Source organism: Schistocerca piceifrons, chromosome 1 (assembly GCF_021461385.2).
Source record: "Schistocerca piceifrons isolate TAMUIC-IGC-003096 chromosome 1, iqSchPice1.1, whole genome shotgun sequence".
NCBI lineage: Eukaryota > Metazoa > Arthropoda > Insecta > Orthoptera > Acrididae > Schistocerca > Schistocerca piceifrons.
Genome location: NC_060138.1, coordinates 283,212,157 through 283,235,210, shown reverse-complemented (window position 1 = coordinate 283,235,210; position 23,054 = coordinate 283,212,157). Strand labels below are relative to the sequence as shown.

The 23,054-nt window shown below is 45.1% G+C and overlaps 1 protein-coding gene and 1 non-coding gene across 2 annotated transcripts in view; one reads left to right on the top strand and one right to left on the bottom strand.

The window, feature by feature from the left end:
- The window catches only part of LOC124712193, a 679,509-nt gene extending 671,860 nt beyond the window's left edge, over positions 1-7,649 (top strand). The window contains exon 6 of the mRNA XM_047242521.1: positions 7,525-7,649. Coding sequence (XP_047098477.1) covers positions 7,525-7,649 — 125 coding nt within the window. The remainder of the gene's footprint in view (positions 1-7,524) is intronic.
- A 3,378-nt stretch (positions 7,650-11,027) lies between these two features.
- On the bottom strand, positions 11,028-11,102 carry Trnat-ugu. Its single transcript has one exon. It is a non-coding gene; the product is annotated as a tRNA-Thr (tRNA).
- Positions 11,103-23,054: the final 11,952 nt, after the last annotated feature.

Genomic DNA, 23,054 nt, shown 5'->3' with positions numbered 1-23,054 from the left:
TCGATGAAAACGTTTCGCTGCATTTGTTCGTGTATGTGAGGGATTGCATGCGTCTAGAGCTGCAACTGTGTCGTTTTGTTTGTTATTAATTGTAACCTAAAATGTTTTCATGTTTAAGTAGCACGTTTTTCAGTGTAAGACATATCATTTATTTCCGCGCTGACACATGGAACGTCCATAGCTAGCTATCTTACGGAAGCTGAACAGGAACGCTTTCTGGAAGCTGAGACAATCAGACAACATCCCGCTAACCCAAAGGAACAAAAACGACGACGCAACGGATACCGGGCACGACCATGAAGCGACGAACACTTTACTTTCGTTCACAGTGCATTATCTTTAATAGCTTCTGGGATAATTACTCTAACTCTCTCTGAGGGAAAGGAAACGAAACAGTATTAAATGATAAGGTGCCTGTGTTTAGAAAGCTGATCGTTTATTACACAGTTTGGCAACTAATTGGACGTAGGCAAAGACATAGAAAACCCAATTTTACTTTAGCCTCCTACGTACACAAAAAGGAGGGATGGATCACGTTTATTTATTATGGAAATTCAGCATGAATAGCCTCTTCATACGTCTGGAAAAATGATCTGTCTTAGAATGAATCTGTGATCATGCACTCACGTGGATATTCTAGGGCGAGACAAATTAAGAATAGGGGACAGCCCATCGGCCCAACTACTGTAAATTCCGGATAGCCGTGAGTTATTTATTTCATACCATTACTACTGTGGTTAGATAGACACGGGGGCCTGAGATCCTTCCGGCTAGGGAGGTTACAGTCAAAAGTGGGAACGGCCAGTGCCCACATGGCGTCCGACGCAATGGCAAAAGAAAAATCGCTCAGCATTGCATTTAGAGCAAACGGAGTTTCTGCTACGACCACCTAGCTGTATCTCAGGATCGCAGAAGGGAACTAGTGCAAAATTATCCAGCAGTTTCGTACCGACCGCGCGACTTACTACAAGGCCACATAACAAATCGAATTCATGATTTTAAGTTCCACAACATTCAAATGGTTCAGATGGCTCCAAGAACTATGGGACTTAACTTATGAGGTCATCAGTCCCCTAGACGTAGAACTACTTTAACCTAACCAACCTAAGGACATTACACACATCCATGCCCGAGGCAGGATTCGAACCTGCGACCGTAGCAGCCGCACGGTTCCGGACTGAAGCGCCTAGAACAGCTCGGCCAAACGGCCGGCAGTTCCACAAGAAATAAACTTCGCAGGCAAAGGTAAAATCACTCCCTACATCTCAGCGTGCACCTACCACCAAATATCAACACGACCTAACTTACAAAACCTCAGCCCGAGTTAATATCTGACACCAAGTTCCATCAGAAGTGTGTTTAATCATCGGTTGCGTTTTCCGGGTGCGTCTCACGAAAAAATTTCGCAGCTTCTGCCGGATTGTCCAGGGTCTGTTCTTTATGGAGGGGCTGCAACTGACCAATACCTAACCTTTGTTAGATAGTGTGGGCCGCTAAACCGCGCAGTGGGGCTGGAAAGGCGCTGGTGGTCTTTGCCTCTAGGCTCTTTCTGAAAAGAGAAATACTGCAGAAGGTTCTAGGAGAACCTGCGCGGGACTCTAGATTTCACAAACATTTGAACATTTTTTTTTTTTTTTTTGATTTGGTGGTAATTCCTCTTATCTCTAGGCATATGCTGGTCAAAAAGCATTTAGCTTTCAGACTGCTGTCCTCAATAGACAACGAACCATCATCCAACATTTCCAGGAGAAGATAGCGCTGAACACTTTCTTATGTAACACTGTATTTCCTCGTTTCCGTGTGGGCAGATATGAGGGCGCAACATTGAACTAATGTCCACAACATTAATTAAAATGAAACTTGCAAACCATAATCTCTGTTTCGGGAAACAAGCTTCTAGCTGATGGGACAACAGCAGTTTCGAAGTCCGTCATGAGAAACGCAGGATACTATCTAAGGAACTTGGTTTTGAGTTTAAAATGTAATGTGTTTCTCGCGTTTTATTCGATAGGAAAATATAGACAGATGGAATATTGTTTGCTTTCTCGCAAGAGTTTGTAAGATCGGAGCGAAATTTAAATAACGTTCAAACTATTTGTTCGAACTCTTGAACGTTCCATCCACAAGGATGATTCACTGCTTCATAAATACAATTTACCTTTTTCGCTGCCAGTCACATATTTTCTCATCTGGTCCTTTGTTGCCACTTGTTAATAAAAATCTAGTGCCATCATTCATCAATAAATTATTTTTTGAAAATATATTGCGCTAAAACCGGTAGCTTGGGTTGGCACCACGTATTTTCTCCTGGGGCGATTCAGCTACTGTTTCACACTTTACGTGATGGTAACGAAGTCTTAGCCTCGATTGAAATCCAACTTTTTCTACGTAAATTAATGAAATTGTAGTATCTGTTTCTTTTACACGGTTTTTTGTGCTTACAAAGTGTTTTCGCATTTCATTTGCTGATTCATTTGCAAACAGACGTGGCTAAGTTCGCCTAAAACTTTGTTACTTTCAGTGGAAAATCTTCCCACACGTCCAATCTTTATAACATTAACACAATACCAGTAAGTTATATTTACTCTGCCAATATACTGCACTACATACTGATGTCCGTTGTAAATCAATGAAGGCTTCCCATTAGTGGTCTCGGTGAACTTTAACTTCACAGAACGTTGAACACAAAATACTCCTTGCCATTAGAGATCAACTGCAGTACTGAACTCTGAGAGGAAATCACGCAGCACAGCCGTCCGTCAATGAACAGGTGTGCGGACAGGGTTCTTATTGCAGGAAGTGACCTTTCTCAGTAGTACGTTGCACGTAGTGACGGACAAGCCGGTTTACCCTACTTCTGGGACACCCTGTTCTGCGGTCCACTACCTGAAGTGTCCTGGGCTCAATAGAAACGTCAACAAAATCCATTCCTGTACAAGTGTCACAACCTCCATTGCGAAACTGTATGGAACGCCTTTCGGATGTCAAGGAATGCGTCATCAACCTGGTCGCGTTCTCTACTACCTTGTGTTGGAAGTGGAAAAACAGCGAGCAGGCTGTGCAAGTGAGTGCAGTGGCACCAAAAAGTACACACACATTTTCGCATCTAATACAATATGTATAAATACTAGGAGAATTTCTTCAAAAAAGGAAATAATTTGTGTAGTAAAATAGTTTACTAACACAACAGAAACACACATAATCCATTAAATGAAGGTTTTCCCCTGCTGTACGACGCCTGTTACTGTGCTCGACAAACGGCGCCGCGCGTACCAGAGTTGTGCAGTCAGAATTGACGAACAGTTCAGTCGCTTGCCTGACGGCCAGCGTGAGGGGCATTCACCTTTTACGATGAATCCGAAGGGGAGGGAGCATTCCGTGTCGTTCCGCAACAAGACTGTTTTATTGCATTAGCAGGCTAAAAGGTACCGTGAAATTAGTAGGCTACATAAAGAACTTTCTGTTGATTATACAGCAGTCTGGGCAGTCCTCAAGAAATTTCAATATTCTGGTACTACAGACAACAAAGGCAGATCCGCAGATCCAAGAGTTCTAAGATATAGGGAGCATCGAAGGGTAGTTCGTCTTGCACAAAAGAACCCTTTGAAAGTGCAGGGTCGTTTGTATCGGAAATTCAACCAACGTCAACCACAGAGGTTAGTGCTCAAACTATTATGACTGTTTTAAGGCAGCTGATGTTCACGGCAGATCTCCCAAAAAGAAGCCATTTATTTCGGAAGTTAACCTAAGAAACACTTGCAATTCCCCGAAGATTATGTCAATAAATAGATTGAATTTTGGAATACTGTGCTATTTTCTGAGGAATCGAACTTTAAATTGTTTGGATCTGATGAAAAGGGGAAGTGTGGCGAAAAACCTAATACAGAGCTCAAATCACAGCATGTCCAACCTACAGTAAAAACGGGGGAGGAAGCATAGTGGTTTGGGGATGTATGGCAGCTTCTTGTGCCGGTGATTCGGCAATTATTGAAGGTGTCATAGATCATAGTAAATTTATCGATGTGTTGAGGGGTCATTTACGTAGCAGTGCACAGAAACTGAATCTAGATGGAGTCTTTTACTTTCAACGAGACAACGATCCAGAAAATACGCCTCTGAGAACTCAGGAGTGGGTATTATATAATGCTCCAAGAATGGTTTTCACTCTACCACAGAGCCCTGTATTGACCCGACAGAGCACCTTTGGCCACATTTGGATACAAAAGTTCGAAAACGTCGTTCTACAGGGAAGCGGGAGATGCTGACGTTGTTGTTGGAGTAATAGTCGAAGATCTCACCAGATATTACTCGCAACCTAGTTCAGTCCATGCCAAGACGTGTACAAGATGTCATAAACGCCAATGGAATGCACACAGATTACTGAAATTGAGTTACGTGAATTAGAGAAACTTTAATTGCATTTTTGAACAGATGTGGCAATAATTTTTTGATGTGGAGAGCAACTGATTTCATCTACATCTACATTTATACTCCGCAAGCCACCCAACGGTGTGTGGCGGAGGGCACTTTACGTGCCACTGTCATTACCTCCATTTCCTGTTCCAGTCGCGTATGGTTCGCGGGAAGAACGACTGCCGGAAAGCCTCCGTGTGTGCTCGAATCTCTCTAATTTTACATTCGTGATCTCCTCGGGAGGTATAAGTAGGGGGAAGCAATATATTCGATACCTCATCCAGAAACGCACCCTCTCGAAACCTGGCGAGCAAGCTACACCGCGATGCAGAGCGCCTCTCTTGCAGAGTCTGCCACTTGAGTTTGCTAAACATCTCCGTAACGCAATCACGCTTACCAAATACCCCTGTGACGAAATGCGCTGCTCTTCTTTGGATCTTCTCTGTCTCCCCTGTCAACCCGATCTGGTACGGATCCCACACTGATGAGCAATACTCAAGTGTAGGTCGAACGAGTATTTTGTATGCCACCTCCTTTGTTGATGGACTACATTTTCTAAGGACTCTCCCAATGAATCTCAACCTGGCACCCGCGTTACCAACAATTAATTTTAGATGATTATTCCACTTCAAATCGTTCCGTACGGATACTCCCAGATATTTTACAGAAGTAACTGCTACCAGTGTTTGTTCCGCTATCATATAATTATACAATACAGAATCCTTCTTTCTATGTATTCCCAGTACATTACAATCGTCTATGTTAAGGGTCAGTTGCCACTCCCTGCAGCAAGTGCCTATCCGCTGCAGACCTTCCTGCATTTCGCTGCAATTTTCTAATGCTGCAACTTCTCTGTATACTACAGCATCATCCGCGAAAAGCCGCATGGAACTTCCGACACTATCTACTAGGTCATTTATATATATTGTGAAAAGCAATGGTCCCATAACACTCCCCTGTGGCACGCCAGAGCCGGCCGCGGTGGTCTAGCGGTTCAGGCGCTCAGTCCGGAACCGAGCGACTGCTACGATCGCAGGTTCGAATCCTGCCTCGGGCATGGATGTGTGTGATGTCCTTAGGTTAGTTAGGTTTAAGTAGTTCTAAGTTCTAGGGGACTGATGACCACAGATGTTAAGTCCCATAGTGCTCAGAGCCATTTGAACCATTTTTTGGCACGCCAGAGCTTACTTTAACGTCTGTAGATGTCTCTCCATTGAGAACAACATGCTGTGTTCTGTTTGCTAAAAACTCTTCAATCCAGCCACACAGCTGGTCTGATATTCCTTAGGCTCTTACTTTGTTTATCAGGTGACAGTGCGGAACTGTATCTAACGCCTTCCGGAAGTCAAGGAAAATGGCATCTACCTGGGAGCCTGTATCTAATATTTTCTGGGTCTCATGAACAAATAAAGCGAGTTGGGTCTCACACGATCGCTGTTTCCGGAATCCATGTTGATTCCTACAGAGTAGATTCTGGGTTTCCAGAAATTACAAGATACGCCAGCAAAAAACATGTTCTAAAATTCTACAACAGATCGATGTCAGAGATATAGGCCTGTAGTTTTGTGCATCTGCTCGACGACCCTTCTTGAAGACTGGATCTACCTGTGCTCTTTTACAATTATTTGGAACCTTCCGTTCCTCTAGAGACCTACGGTACACGGCTGTAAACTAATTTTTTGTGAGAAACCGATTATGGTGGAAGAATGTTATGTTTACTACTGTACATTTACGTAAATATAACAGTGTGTTGGCATCAATTTTTACCTTTCTGTAATGTGCATGTTTTTCACATGATATCTTGCGAACCATGGATGAAGGGTATCAGGCGGATGCCATATTCCTTGACGCGGTGCCCCACTGCAGACTCCTAACTAAGGTACGATCATATGGGATTGGTTTCCAAGTATGTGAGTGGCTCGAAGACTTCTTAAGTAATAGAACCCAGTACGTTGTCCTCGATGGTGAGTGTTCATCGGAGGTGAGGGTATCATCTGGAGTGCCCCAGGGAAGTGTGGTAGGTCCGCTGATGTTTTCTATCTACATAAATGATCTTTTGGATAGGGTGGATAGCAATGTGCGGCTGTTTGCTGATGATGCTGTGATGTACGGGAAGGTGTCGTCGTTGAGTGACTGTAGGAGGATACAAGATGACTTGGACATGATTTGTGATTGGTGTAAAGAATGGCAGCTAACTCTAAATATAGATTAATATAAATTAATGCAGATGAATAGCTTCAAAATGGTTCAAATGGCTCTGAGCACTATGGGACTTAACATCTGTGGTCATCAGTCCCCTAGAACTTAGAACTACTTAAACCTGACTAACCTAAGGACATCACACACATCCATGCCCAAGGCAGGATTCGAACCTGCGACCGTAGCAGTCGCGCGGTTCCGGACTGAGCGCCTAGAACCGCGAGACCACCGCGGCCGGCAGATGAATAGGAAAAAGAATCCTGTAACGTTTGAATACTCCATTAGTAGTGTAGCGCTTGACACAGTCACGTCGATTAAATATTTGGGCGTAACATTGCAGAGCGATATGAAGTGGGACAAGCATGTAATGGCAATTCATTGGTAGAATTTTGGGACGATGTGGTTCATCTGTAAAGGAGACCGCTTATAAAACATTAATACGACCTATTCTTGAGTGCTGCTCGAGCGTTTGGGATCCCTATCAGGTCGGATTGAGGGAGGACATAGTAGCAATTCATAGGCGGGCTGCTAGATTTGTTACTGGTAGGTTTGATCATCACGCGAGTGTTACGGAAATGCTTCAGGAACTCGGGTGGGAGTCTCTGGGGGAAAAGAGGAGTTCTTTTCGTGAATCGCTAATGAGGAAATTTAGAGAACCAGCATTTGAGGCTGACTGCAGTACAATTTTACTGCTGCCAACTTACATTTCGCGGAAAGACCACAAAGATAAGATAAGAGAGATTAGGGCTCGTACAGAGGCATATAGGCAGTCATTTTTCCCTCGTTCTGTTTGGGAGTGGAACAGAGAGAGGAGATGCTAGTTGTGGTACGAGGTACCATCCGCCACGCACCGTATGGCGGATTGCACAGTATGTATGTAGATGTAGATGTAGATGGTAGGTGTGCCAGCAGTTTATGGCACCACTGCAAGGAGGGAGGAGGGCCATGTGAAGGGTCAGAAGGCGTGTGAGTGCAGGCTGCAGCAGGAAATGCCCGCGCTCGCACTCAGCCACCTGTCGGGGCGGCCGCGCATGTAAATGCCGCGACACATTGAGTAACGCGCGGCGCGTGTACAGTTACGGGTGAACGACCACGTGCGTTCCACCGCGCGATGCGATATCAGCCAGGCCGGCGATCTGGGCGGAGTCTGCTGCTCGCTAAGGAAATAACAGAAACCTGTTTGGGGCGGTCAGCCAGACGATTCCGCTGGCTCGGCGGTCCACTTTTCGAGACGCGCAGACGAGGACACCCACGGCTCCGGCGAACGATTGTGCGAACGCGCGGAATACAGAGGGGACGGTCGCAGGGGCCGTCTGATAAGCGGCGGCGGGTCCCGCAGGTGCGCCGAGGCTGCGGCTGAGGCAGCGCCCGGAAACCGGAGTCGCAACATTTATCAGCGGCGCCTTTGTACCCCTCCTGCTCCTCGCCGGCGGGCAGGCAGGCCACGTAACGGTGATGCTGCTGACGTAACCCCGCGCACTGCCGCAGCGCGGCCTCTTTCGCACGGCCTGCCGGGAACCTCTGCTCCCCTCGTCGCTCATTCACCCACTGCCTCATCTCCGCCAGCTTTCCCGCCCGCCCGCACAGTCAGCCGTACGTGGTGTGCTGTTGCTGCCGTCTGCTTCACGCACTGTAATGCATAGTCGACGGATTCAGGAACAGGTTACACTTCCACACTCTTTCTACACTGACGAGTCAGAACTTTATGACTACTTATTATGTAAACTGAAGGGGTAGGGGGAACAAAGATAAGGAAAGCAACGAATGATATCAGCTGCATCAGGACTTTATACGGAATCAGCGGCGACGAGTGAAAATGTGTGCTGGACTAGGACTCGAACCTGCAGTCTCCTGTTTACGAGACAGGTACTTCAGCACTGCACCACCCAGACATAGTGCTCATCACAAATACGCGGACTGTCTCGGGACGCTCCCCCTACTCAAATGGTTCAAATGGCTCTGAGCACTATGGGACTTAACTTCTGAGGTCGTCAGTCCCCTAGAACTTAGAACTACTTAAACCCAACTAACGTATGGACATCACACACATCCATGCCCAAGGCAGGATTCAAACCTGCGACCGTATCGGTGTCGCGGCTCCAGACTGTAGCGCCTATACTCGGGCCTGGATGTGTGTGATGTCCTTAGGTTAGTTAGGTTTAAGTAGTTCTAAGACTAGGGGACTGATGACCACAGATGTTAAGTTCCATAGTGCTCAGAGCCATTTGAACCATTTTTGTAGCGCCTAGAACCGCTCCGCCACTCCGGCCGTCTCCCTCTACTCACTTTCTCTCTTAATGCCATCCAGATTCCCTCTGGATGTCCGAGGTAAACGTGCATCAACACTGAAGATTTTGGATTCATCGCCCATTGAGATGAACCAATTATACAGGGTGTTCCATTGCTAGTGACCGGGCCAAATATCTTACTAAACAAGCTTCAAACGAAAAAACTACAAAGAACGAAACTCGTCTAGCTTGAAGGGGGACCCGCTAGATGGCGCTGCCATAGGTCAAACGGATGTCAACTGCGTTTTTTTTAAATCGGAACCCCCATTTTTTATTACCTATTCGTGTAGTACGTAAAGAAATATGAATGTTTTAGTTGGACCACTTTTTTCTCTTTTTGATAGATGGCGCTGTAATAGTCACAAACGTATAAGTACGTGGTATCACGAAACATTCCGCCAGTGCGGACGGTATTTGCTTCGTGATACATTACCCGTGTTAAAATAGACCTTTTACGAATTGCGGAAAAGGTCGATATCGTGTTGATGTATGGCTATTGTGATCAAAATGCCCAACGGTCGTGTGCTATCTTTGCTGCTCGGTATCCTGGACGATATCATCCAAGCGTCCGGACCGTTCGCCGGATAGTTACGTTATTTACGGAAACAGGAAGTGTTCAGCCACATGTGAAACGTTAACCACGACCTGCAACAAATGATGGTGCCCAAGTAGGTGTTTTAGCTGCTGTCGCGGCTAATCCGCACATCAGTAGCAGACAGATTGCTCGAGAATCGGGAATCTCAAAAACGTCAGTGTTGAGAATGCTACATCAACATCGATTGCACCTGTACCATATTTCTATGCACCAGGAATTGCATGGCGACGACTCTGAACGTCGTGTACAGTTCTGCTACTGTGCACAAGAGAAATTACGGGACGATGACAGATTCTTTGCACGCGTTCTGTTTAGCGACGTAGCGTCATTCACCAACAGCGGTAACGTAAACCGGCATAATATGCACTATTGGGCAACGGAAAATCCACGATGGCTGCGACAAGTGGAACATCAGCGGCCTCGGCGGGTTAATGTATGGTGCGGAATTATGGGAGGAAGGATAATTGCCCCCTCCCCCCTTTATCGTCGGCAATCTAAATGGTGGAGTGTATGCTGATTTCCTACGTAATGTTCTACCGATGTTACTACAAGATGTTTCACTGCATGACAGAATGGCGATGTACATCCAACATGATGGATGTCCGGCACATAGCTCGCGTCCGGTTGAAGCGGTATTGAATAGCATATTTCATGACAGGTGGACTGATTGTCGAAGCACCATACCATGGCCGCACGTTCACCGCATCTGACGTCCCCGGATTTCTTTCTGTGGGGAAAGTTGAAGGCTATTTGCTATCGTGATCCACCGACAACACCTTACAACATGCGTCAGCGCATTGTTCAGTGCATGTGAAAAACATTACGGAAGCCGAACTACTCGCTGTTGAGAGGAACGTCGTTACACGTATTGCCAAATGCATTGAGGTTGACGGACATCGTTTTGATAATTTATTGCATTAATGTGGTATTTACAGGTTATCACGCTGTAACAGCATGCGTTCTCAGAAATGATAAGTTCACAAAGGTACGTGTAACACATTGGAACAACCGAAATAAAATGTTCAAACGTACCTACGCTCTGTATTTTAATTTAAAAAACCTACCTGTTACCAACTGTTCGTCTAAAATTGTGAACCATATGTTTGTGACTATTACAGCGCCATGTATCACAAAGCGTAAAAAGTGGTCCAACTAAAACATTCATATTTCTTTACGTACTACACGAATATGAAATAAAAAATGGGGGTTCCTATTTTTAAAAAACGCAGCTGATATCCGTTTGACCTGAGGCAGCACCATCTAGTGGGCCAACCATAGCGCCATCTGGTTTCCCCCTTCAAGCTAGACAAGTTTCGTTCTTTGTAGTTTTTTCGTTTGACGCTTATTTCGTGAGATATTTGGCCCGGCCACGATCAATGGACCACCCTGTATATGAAGACAGTAACTGTTCTCGAAAGAACAGATACCATTGATGACCGTGCAGCTTCTCTAGAATAAATAATATTTAATTGAAACCCTCAGCTGGCGAAAGGCGTTGTTGATATACCTCGATGGGGACAGCCGAAAATGTGTGCCCCGACCGGGATTCGAACCCGGAATCTCCTGCTTACAAGACAGACGCTCTATCCCCCTGAGCCACCGATGACACAGATGGATAGTGCGACTGCAGGGACTTATCGCTTGAACGCTTCCCATGAGACCCACATTCCCAAATGTCCACAATTTACGTACGTAATGTTCCTAATAGATATTTGCCCGTGCACTAATTACTCGCGCACACTAAGGTGATGATTCCCACAAGAGTTCGGGCAACCTGTGGGCACTCAACAGACGAAGGTCAATGGCTGGATAGCCTTTAACTATATATATGAAGATAGTAACTGTTCTCCAAAGAACAGATACCATTGATGACTGTACAGCTTCTCTAGAATAAATGATAATTAATTGAAACCGTCAGCACCTCTTAACGCCATCTAGATTCCCTCTGGATGTCCAAGGTAAACGTGCATCAACATTGAAGGTTGTGTATTCATTGCCCATCGAGACGATTCAGTTATATATGAATGCGTAGTGTGTTCTTTCGGACATGTTCGAGAGAACAGACACCGCGCGCTCCTACGTTATTATGACCACTGCTGAGAGGGAGACGGACCATCGCCTGGCGGCTTTAGGGCACGTGGCACGATAATGAAAGTGTATCAGCGGAGCACGGGCGAATGAGGAATCATTCTGGTGGCCGGCGATACGGACCGCAAATGTGACTTCGTCAGAGTAGTAGATTGCTGTAGCACAGCGCCTAGGAACGAGCATCTCGGAAGTGGTGCAGCTAATCGACAGTTCGCATGTTAATGATTTATGAAAAGCACCTCAGCTGTGCTATTTCGCATTTATTGTGTCACGACCGGTTTTTTTCGTTGAACATCTTCAGGCTGTAGAGTTGCCCTTAAGTCATGGCATAAAGTGTCATTCATATCACACTACAGCACATCTCGGCAGCCTGAAGGTGTTCAATGAACGAATCCGGTCGTAACACAAGGAATGCACAGTAATAAAACTGAGGTGGTCTTCATTAATCATTAGCATTAGTGACAGCTGTGGTGTTCAACATGATCAGAATTATTTACTATCGTGACCTCTACCCATGCTTACTCACAGGAGCTATCTACTTCCATTTCGCTACAAGATAAACTAATTCTAACAGCAATAAACAAGTCACCGCGAATTGTGTTTAGCGTATCCCTTCTGAACACCGTTAGGTCCTTCGCAGCAATTTCGGCTGAAATTATCTCCGGCTTTATCCAGCCTTTAATGCCTATAATGATTTGAGTGTCAGTGTTTTCTATTAGCATTGGGTGCTCTAGTACTTTCCCAACATAGCTACGATAATTTACAGTTGTCTAAACATTAGACATAAAGTCTAATTCCAAACACGTGTCCGGCTCATAAATTGTAGTTGATGGTGACTTCAATTTACCCTCGATATATTGGCGAAAATACATTTGCAGTTCCGGAGGCACACGGAAAACATCATCCGAAATTGTGCTGAACGCATTCTCTGAAAATTATTTCGAGCCGTTAGTTCTTGAGCTCGACCCAATTGTAAACGGTTGTGAAAACGCATTGATATCTTAGCAACCAATAATCCTGAGCTACTAACAAGCGTCAATACGGATACAGTAATTAGTGAACACAGGTTTGTCGTAGCGAGACTGAATACCGTAATTCCCAAAACCACGAAAAATAAGCGAAAAATATACCTACTCAAAAATGCAGGTAAAAATTCACTTAGCGCCTGAGAGACAATCTCCACTCCTTCCAAATCAAAAATTTAAGTGCAGACCAGATGTGGCTTGAATTCAAAGAAATGATATCGACAGCAGTCGACGGATTTATATCAAATCAATTAACAAACAACAGACATGATCCTCTTGGTACACAACTGGTTGGATAATTCTTTTCAACGTGGTGAGTGATGTGTGTACAAAGTTTGGTTTACATCGATCCACTGGTTTAAGGAGGAGTTTTTTACCCATAACGTTGCTCGCGTACGCACATGTTACACGTATTTCACTTATATTTAACGTATTTCACACACATTCGTAGACATACTTCGCTTGGATCTCTAGCGAATTTCACCGTGCTGTTTCATTTTCACGCAGCTCAGTGTTTATGACATCTTATCTCCTGAAATATGTGCTTTACAATTATACAATTTTGGAGATACATGTAATGGTATGTGTAAATACTTTCTGCGAAATGTGTTGCGAATATAGTAGTAAAGAAATAATATATTAAAAGGACACATGTGATGCGGCTGTCTGTATGAAGAGCGAAAAGTAATACGCGACAAAGGTTTTTCCTTTCGTCATTTTGCTGGGGGTGTCAACGAAAAGTAGTCTCATAGGGGTTTGAAATTATGTGTAAACTTTGTTGCAAGTCACTAAGTGTTCTCATTCTCAAATAATCGATGAACATAATCTGGCTTTTCACCCTCAGCTCCATCCCATTGAGAGGTAGGTGGTTTTTCCCCACACAGTGCTTCTTTCTAGAAATAAAGTACCAATTCTGTCTGAAACAAAAGAATAGAGAGAGAGAGAGAGAGAGAGAGAGAGAGGTTGTGGGCGAGAAAGGAAATCCTCGATCACACCCCGCCTGTTCAAAAATGTTCAAATGTGTGTGAAATCTTATGGGACTTAACTGCTATGGTCATCAGTCCCTAAGCTTACACACTACTTAACCTAAATTACCCTAAGGACAAACACACACACCCATGCCTGAGGGAGGACTCGAACCTCCGCCAGGACCAGCCGCACAGTCCATGACACCCCGTCTGTCATATGCTTAGTGTGTAACATGTACTCTAAGCTGTATATGTTAAGATCTATGAGCACTTGTTCATCTTCGCTGCAGTGAAACACGTCTCTTTCACTTCAGGCTTTTAGCTAATGCGAACGACCTACACAATGCAGTAAACAAATGAGGACACATTATTCTGTTATTGTCAATGGATAAAACATGGAGTAAACAGCTGTTAGTGTTGCTACTATAGTCCGTGTTCACAGTCTTGGGTAAATGCAACGCGTACGTTAGTTCTGATGGAACCAGTTTGCGTTTCGATAAGTCTGTGAAATGCGGTTATATTTTACTTTTTTATCTTTGCGCTTACCAGCATAATGGATACCTATCATTCCACACGTAGAATGCAGACGTGATCGTCTCTTATGGTCCGGCAAATAGAAGCAACCAACGAAAACGCGTCCTGTGTTCTCAAAAAATATCTGGAATGCAGGAAACCACATGGACAGTTATTCAGCCGTATTTTCCGCTTATTGGCAGGGCTCTGTAACAACAGCGGCAGATCGTCTCGGACCTTGTACTCCTGTACTGGAGGAGTGAGAACTGCAACGAGTGGATGAATATTCTGGAACTTGTGTACATCAAATTTCACCATTTTTCGGGGTTCGTTATCCTCTAATCTGGACGATACGGCATGAATAGCTGCTATACCCCTTATGATGTTCAACATGTCCAGGCCCTTCGACCACAAAATCAGCCAGTCATATTGCAGTTCTGCCAACAACAAAGGTAGTGTTAACTGAAAATGTTGTGTCTAGACAAGACAGCCTAGACACAATGAGAGGAAGCCGAATGGCACGCGTTTAAACTCACGCAGGCTGGCGTGAGGTCTGAAACAGGATACGTAATGAATGCTATAAAGAAAAGTACGTAGCTGCTGGAATACTTAACTTTAATCCACAATTGGTGAACATTGGTCTTGTTGGTACAGTATATGCGTCATTAGACACATAGCAAAGGATAAATGGCGCCTTGCTAGGTCGTAGCAATTGACGTAGCTGAAGGCTATGCTAACTATCGTCTCGGCAATTGAGAGCGTAATTCTCAGTGAACCATGGCTAGCAACGTCGGCTGTACAACTGGGGCGAGTGCTAGTAAGTCTCTCTAGACCTGCCGTGTTGTGGCGCTCGGTCTGCTATCACTGACAGTGGCGACACGCGGGTCCGTCGTATACTAATGGACCGCGGCCGATTTAAAAGCTACCACCTAGCAAGTGTGGTGTCTGGCGGTGACACCACAGAAAAGGCCGGTTTCGCGCGAGACGGGACTGCCAATTTTCATAACCAACATGTGTATTCTGATGTAAAGCTACGTGCACTTGAAGAAGCAGCGCATCACTGCCGATTTCCAACTAATGTCCAGGCTGAAATTATCAGCGATAGGCTAGCGGAATATTATATACTATCAAACAGGTTGACTTGTACAAGGTATTTTCAGTTCGTATCAAATCATTGCCTGTCCTGCTAGAGAAGGTACCATTCCAACGACGGTTGGAGATGTGGTTCATGCATGGTGAAGCACCAACTCATTTTCTCCGATATGCCCGAGGACATCTCACACAGACGTTCAGTGGGCACTGGACTGATCGGGGACGGCCGGCCACTGTGGTCGAGCGGTTCTAGGCGCTTCAGTCCGGAACCGCGCTGCTGCTACTTTCGCAGGTTCGAATCCTGCCTCGGGCATGGATGTGTGTGATGTCCTTAGGTTATTTAGGTTTAAGTAGTTCTAAGTCTAGGGAAGTGATGACTTGAGATGTCAAGTCCCATAGTGCTCAGAGCCATTTGATAGGACGCGACCAATACGTTGCCCAGCTCTGTTCCCAGATCTTAATCCTTTGGGCTTTTGCTGGTGTTGGTGCTTAAAATCTTTGGCTAAGCAATCTTCATTAATAATATACAAACGCTACAGGAACGCATCATCAATGCCTGCCAGCGCATCCCTGACCGACCTGGAATGTTTCAGAGAGAGTGTGATTCTCTAAGACGTCGGACAGAAGCATGCCTCACTATGAACAGACGCTATATTGAGCACCTCCATCAGCGGTGGTTCACGAGTGTAGGTCATATGTAATAGAAGGTAGATTACATTAGAAGCTGTGCTCTTCCACGTGATGGAATAATGTGTTCTCACGAGTTTACCCGTAATTGCATTCTGTAGGTCGTCCTTAATAGCAAAGAGTCTGCAGTAGAAATGTATTTCACACCAGCAAAGATGTAGTAGTTCCGGTCGATCGCGTCTGACCACCGCAAGGGAGGAACGCCGTATACTGCACCAAGCACATCGTCATCCCTTCACAACTGCGCCTGCCTGCGACAACGAGCAATGGACTCCCGGCAACATTTTTGAGCCGTGCGTGGCTCGTATTCGTGCAATTTCTTACTTTACACTCTGTTTTTACCCTACTACCACCTCGTTATGTTACTTTTCAGTTACTGGTGTCACTGAGTTGCTGCCTTGCCGTGAGCGGCAGCAACAGCACTTATCGATATAGGCCCTGCCGTATTATCTTTGCTGGACTGCTATTACTTCCCGGTCGTCGTGTGTTGGGTGTTAGTTCGGACCGGGCAATCGAGCAAGTTGGAACGTGCCAGCAGTTAGTTCGGACTTGGCAGTGTTTGAGTTGGCACGCGGCACAAGTTCAGTCGGGGCGCCATGACTCGCCCGACGGTTGCCGACACACATGATTGGAGTGGGGACGGCTTTGGTTGGTCGTCGGTCGGTCCTCTTGCCGGACGACGTGTATTTGGCCGGCGATGGCTTATGGGTTGGCTGCGTGTGCCGACTCGTGATTCGTCCATGTTATTGTACAGGCACTGCCGTTAGCATTGTCTATTTCTTCGTCCAAGTGTTCGTGAAACTGTGTGTAGTTTGTGTGATTTTGACTGACAAGTTATTTGAAATGTTGTCGGCGTACTGGCTCTGAGGAGTCGGTCGGTTGGCGTGGAGCAGTGGGGAATTCTCGGCGGGGCTCACCGACTCTGGACACGAAAGTTGAGTTTTGATTTAACCTACCAGCAAGTCAAGACTGTTCCCATTGTCGTTTCGAGTTCGTTGTCCGCTGTTGGGATACTCCCACTAGGAACAACGTGGTTTTCAAGTTGAAAAATTCTAGCCACCCTCCGGTGGACTTTCACTGTATTTGGTTATTTAAATTTAAGTGCACCAGTGGAATCTTCTGCCTTGTGGCCATTAACGTTCCGGTTACCTGCCCGGGGCGCTGTAGTTTCCTCATCGTCTTGTTGCTGTCCAGCACGGTGTGTAGTTTGACAGCTCCTGTACGATTGGTTGTGGGCGCCAATATCTTCTACGTTGTTTCGTTTAACTCCCTGTTATGCCCTGGTGTGGTGAAGTGGAAGTTATCCTGTCGGTGGGTCTGTTGACTGTCGGTCGGCCTAGTTTAAAATACGGTTTCACGTAAGTCCTTTGGCATTTTAAAACTTTTAATGTTGTTGAATTTTAAGTCTTGGGCCTTCAACCGCTTTTGAGTTTGAGTTCTTTTGTTCTTAAGGCCTTCAGCTGTTTCACGTAAGGTCTTTGGTACTTAAAAATTTATGTTATGGAGTTTTAAGTGGTAGGCCTTCAGCCGATTTGAATTTAACAAGTTAACTCCAGCCTAACTAAAGAACTGTTTTAAGAGAAGGCTTGCCTTTTAAATTTCTGATTATGCTTGCGTTTTAAGTTATTGGCCTTCACTGGTAATTAAGTCCCAAAGCTGTGTGTTTAAAAACTTTTTTGCGCTCTTGTAATGATTGATCAAAGAATAAAGTTATATGTTCGAGTGTGACTGACAGCCTCTTATTTTGGCCCTTCTCCTGTCCTGCGGGTTAAGCAGGGCATTTCAGTTTTGTATCATCCCACAGCGCTGATCGAAGACTAAAAGCAGCCGGACTAGGAAATTAACCCCCAGTGCTTAGGCTGCTGCTAACACCACAACACAAACTGCTGCGTGACGGGAAGCATGGACTGCTGATGAATCGTGTCGCATTGTGTTGAGCAATGAACCGCGGTTCTGCACTACCTCAGATGACCATCGTCGGTGAGTATGGCAGCGACCTAGGGGAAGGTCCCATTCTTCCAGTGTTTTGGAGAGGCGCAGCGGTGTTGGTCCTGGCGTCATGGTGTAGCCATAATGTATGACGTCAGATCACGGCTTGCTGTGACTGACAGACCTGCGACAGCACAGCGGTACGTCAAGGAGATCTTACACCCCCAAAGGTTACCTTCCATGTGACACTACCGTGGGGCCTGTGGTCGGCAAGATCCCCAGACCTGTCCCTAGTGGACATGTGTCCCAATGTCTGTATCCAGCATACCAGCTGGGGGCCAGCATGTCCCAGGAGAGACACTCTTCCCAAACGAATCATCCATGCCAGATACTGATACTGATAAATGGGCTCATACTGGCAAGTTTTTTGTAAATCTGATTCGACTTTGTAATCACTGAAATAGCATCACATAACCTCTTAACCCGTGGTGTTTCATTTCGGTTCCTCCTCTCATTCTGCGTACTTTACTTTTATTGTCACGCAGTCGTAGCTCTCCCCCCTCCCCCCTCTCCTACTGTTTATTTGCTTTTATCGACGACTATAAGTGACTAATACTTATTAGCCGAGCGGTCTACGGCGCTGCAGTCATGGACTGAGCGGCTGATCCCGGCGGAGGTTCGAGTCCTCCCTCGGGCATGGGTGTGTGTGTTTGTCCTTAGGGTAATTTAGGTTACGTAGTGTGTAAGCTTAGGGACTGATGACCTTAGCAGTTAAGTCCCATAAGATTCATACACATTTGAACATTTTTGACTAATACTTGCTGTAGTCTGGCTAGTCAGGAAAAATCAGGCATCGGACATTAATAAGAAGCCAGATATAGAGGGCTAACTTACCCGCATGTTACGTGCGCCAGTAATCAAAGTTCTGTCTGTGACCCTAAGACACGTGCACTGTATATTCTTCCACACTGCTCTCTCAATCTGTCCATAATGAGGACGGTGTAACGTGTTATAACTGCGACCTGTTAGTCAAGAGAAGGCAGGATTCGGTTACGACTGTGGACGGGGCCGTAATCAGTTACTATTGGTTGCCTTTTACAATTACTCACAATTTATTTTAAACCAATAATTCCAGACTCAACAATAAATAAAAAATACCAGACGTTATTAATGAAGAAATAACAACAGTATAAATAATAGTTGGTTGAAATGGCTCTGAGCACTATGCGACTTAACTTCTGAGGTCATCAGTCGCCTAGAACTTAGAACTAATTAAACCTAACTAACCTAAGGGCATCACACACATCCATGCCCGAGGCAGGATTAGAACCTGCGACCGTAGCGGTCGCTCGGCTCCAGACTGTAGCGCGTAGAACCTCGCGTTCTAAATAATAGTGTTTTCAGTGAGTTACAATTTAGCAAATCACTATTAAATACAGATACAACGGATAATGTTTTAAAAGCAAGCCTCTGTGATCTAGGCTGAAGGCCTTACGCGCCAGAAACGGCAGTAATATAAAATATTTTCAAACCTGCTGTAAAACAGCACATACAACAGTAAAAGTTAATTAAAGAAACAAGCAACTGATCCAGACGGTGCTCCAGGAATTGACCTCTGATAAGGTCCAGGCAACAAACACTTTCTCGAGCGATGAGATAGGCAGCCAAGAGTTGTATTCACTTCACAACATGGTAACTCAGACCAGTGGCAGTCTAACGAATGACTGATGATAATCTCGCTGAAGCTACCTGACATCCGCTAAACCAAATGCAACGATGGAACAATACGCCAAGGCCAGAACCGGCGGTCTGCACTACGTCCAGAATAGTGTGTTTAGAGCCCCTGGAACGAGAAAGAAATAATTACCACCAGTGTAGAAGAATCACTAACAGACCTACAATCAAGAAAGCTGTCAAAACTACACGCCTTACCGGACAGCAGCGGCGAGGCGAGGAAATTTACACTTCCGTTACATACACTAACCCCCAGGGCAGGTAACTGGCGCGTTAGCGGCCACGAGGCAAGAAAAAAAAAAGTTTATTGTGTGTGAAATCTTATGGGACTTAACTCCTAAGGTCATCAGTCCCTAAGCTTTCACACTACTTAATCTAAATTGTCCTAAGGACAAACACACACACCCATGCCCGAGGGAGGACTCGAAACTCCGCCGGGACCAGCCACACAGTCCATGACTGCAGCGCCAGGCAGGAAAATTACCGCTTGTTGAACTTAACAAATTGTTACAAGTTGAATGCACTAAATAGTAATAGAAAGTTTAGCAAAGCTAATCAGATCCGCCTTCCCCAAGCACTCCACTCGCTGCTCTTCGCCTCGGCGACACTACGAGCAGCAACATGAGCGCAAGTCACTGGAGAATCGCGGGATATCACAATGGTAGAGGTTTCTCTACTTGGATTGAAAAGCACTCATCTTAAAGCTTGCTGGATCCGGTTTACGATGAAGTCGTGCACCCTCGTGACTACAGCTCTTCCATCCGGCAGTCCATGCGTGCCGACAGCGGTCCTGGCGTGTTCTCGCACTGCGCGGACCTGGCTTCTCCTCGGTCCCCAACCGAACTCGCCGCTCACACGAGCCGGAAAAACAACGACGTCGCCCCAGAGATAGGGCAACAGTTACTACATATCGATAACCGCCGCTGCTGCCACTAGCGGACAGGCAACGCTTGCGAAGCTGAGTGGCGCCAGTCAGCACGACAAGAAGAGAAAGAACCGCAACCATGTCAACAGAGGGCGGAAACCTACAGACAGCTCCAAAGCGAGCCGCAGCACGGCTTAAACACTTCTGTACGACACAGTTATTTTGTTGCACTTCTAATTCAATTAACTCTTCCCTGTTGGTTCAGACTACATTCACACTGCATTTGAATTCACTCATTTGTCACGCGCCTGTATGAGTTTACCATTGCTGGTTCATTATTGCACATCGCCTCTTCATTGCGGAAGTATTCCCCAGGATACGAAGTATAATTCTGAGCTTCATAATTCTAACTTTACTCACGCATATGTGCCATCTACTCGCGTTTTAACTCTGGTGCGACCGTCAGTAAAATCTTTCAATTTTATGTGCGATCGCGAGAAGCCTAGACACTCTGGAACTGGCGTGTAAGCATTCTCTGGCTTCACTAACAATATTCCGCAATATCACAAAACTCACTCACTTCTTGACACACGATGTGCGAAGCACGAGCTCCCATGTCCCGCCCTGCAGGCCTGCTCACGCTCCACTGACTCGCTTCTCCGCGCCGAAAGATTTTCAGGCTCTATCCTGTCTCTTATAGAACGATGGGGCATCCCAATCAGCGATGCCGCACTGCTGTAGCAAACAACCGTCAAAGTAGATTCGATCCTTCGAGTATAGGATCAAAATCTGTACCGTGACAGAGTGTATATTTTGTCATGCCGTTCCTCATGTAATTTGTTTTGCCTTCGTTGTATCTCTTAGATTTTCCAATTTGTGCACCCTCTTAATTATTCCGTTCTTGGTTTGTTATATTCGTGTTGAATCTGACTTGTTTCACGTTATTAGTTCATCTACATCTACATGATTACTCTGCAATTCATTAGTTGTCTTTTTATTAGATATTTGTTGTCTTGTTTTCTCAGCAGTCTCTTGAAGCGTTTCAGTTTCGATCTTAGCAATTTTGGTCTTCTGTGTTTACATAAATTAGCGAAAAGAGTGTAAACATTGCGCTCGAAAATATATTATACAGATTGTCAGGTGGGTCTCTCTCTCTCTCTCTCTCTCTCTCTCTCACACACACACACACACACACACACACACACACACACACACAGTAAGTAATAGTTGTAATGTATAGTAATATTTGTAAGTAATAGTTGGAGTACAAATTTAAAAAAGTTTTTAATTTTATATACCCACAGGGCCACACTAAATATGGAAATACACCGGTGATTTCCTATATCCATCACCCCCCAAATACATGAAATCACCGGTGTATTTCCATATTTAGTGTGACTCCTTGGGTATATAAAATTAGAAAAACTTATTTAAATGTATACTCCAACTATTACTTACAAATATGATATCTTCTTGTACATAATACCACTCATATATGGTATATACAGAAGAACCACTCATGGATGAAACACCAGTATTTTTGGAAATTTAGTATCAGCGTATAAAAATACAAAAACTATGTGTTTACTACATCAAAAAGGTCTGATCCTTTGATGATGTTGTAACATAACGTATGGGTCAACGAAAATGGTTCAAATGGCTCTGAGCACTATGGGACTTAACATCTGAGGTCATCAGTCCCCTAGAACTTAGAACTACTTAAACCTAACTAACTTGAGGACATCACACACATCCGTGCCCGAGGTAGGATTCGAACCTGCGACCCTAGTGGTCACGCGGTTCCAGACTGAAGCGCCCGGAACCGCTCGGCCACTATGGGTCAACAGATAAAAACAAGAAATTGTGTTATACTCAAGGCGGAATCCTCAAAATATATTTGTAGTTGGAATATTCCATCCCAACTTTCCGTATTAAATGGTTTATCCAGAAGTGCAGCATTATCCATTCGAAAAATTCAATTGAATCTATCTGAATTTGCAGCTCTGTTAGATACGAGAAAATCGCTGCATTATTCATTCATTTATCGGGGATGGTCATGTTTAGACCTGTCGCTACGGAAGCCGTATTAGGATACTGGCTAATCGCTAGAGGTTGTCGGGAACTGTAACAGAACGTGCTCCCATAACATCTAGGCTAATAACTTCCCTGTGAGCGACTGTGAAAATGAGTTTTCGAAACGGGTAGACTCCATTTCTACATTCAGTCACGTGAATTATTTACAGCGAAGGTGCAAGCTGTAGCCACGTCAAAGCTGTGTAACATACGTGTGACGCAATGCTCTGCAGCGTATGCTCGTTACTATGCATTGCGTGAGGTTCGCTCAAAGGTCTGTGAGCTTTATTGCGACAGCGCTTATTCGCAGCCCTGCTCAGTCATCTCCTGTTCAAATTATGCAACTCCCGAACGGACCCAACGGCAGTTGCCTTGCCGCACCATATTTGTTAAACTCGCCGCCTTCGGAAGTTGAGTGCATTATCCTTTCACTGAAGCAGCGAATCGAAGTGACAGAACCTACGCCGCTGTAGTAGTAATGCTTTTACTTTCCGTGCCACATTTTTCTAGCCACACACATTCTCCAGATACATATATAGCCTCGATAAGGTCGCTATAAGATTGAAAGTATTTAGCTGGTGCCTG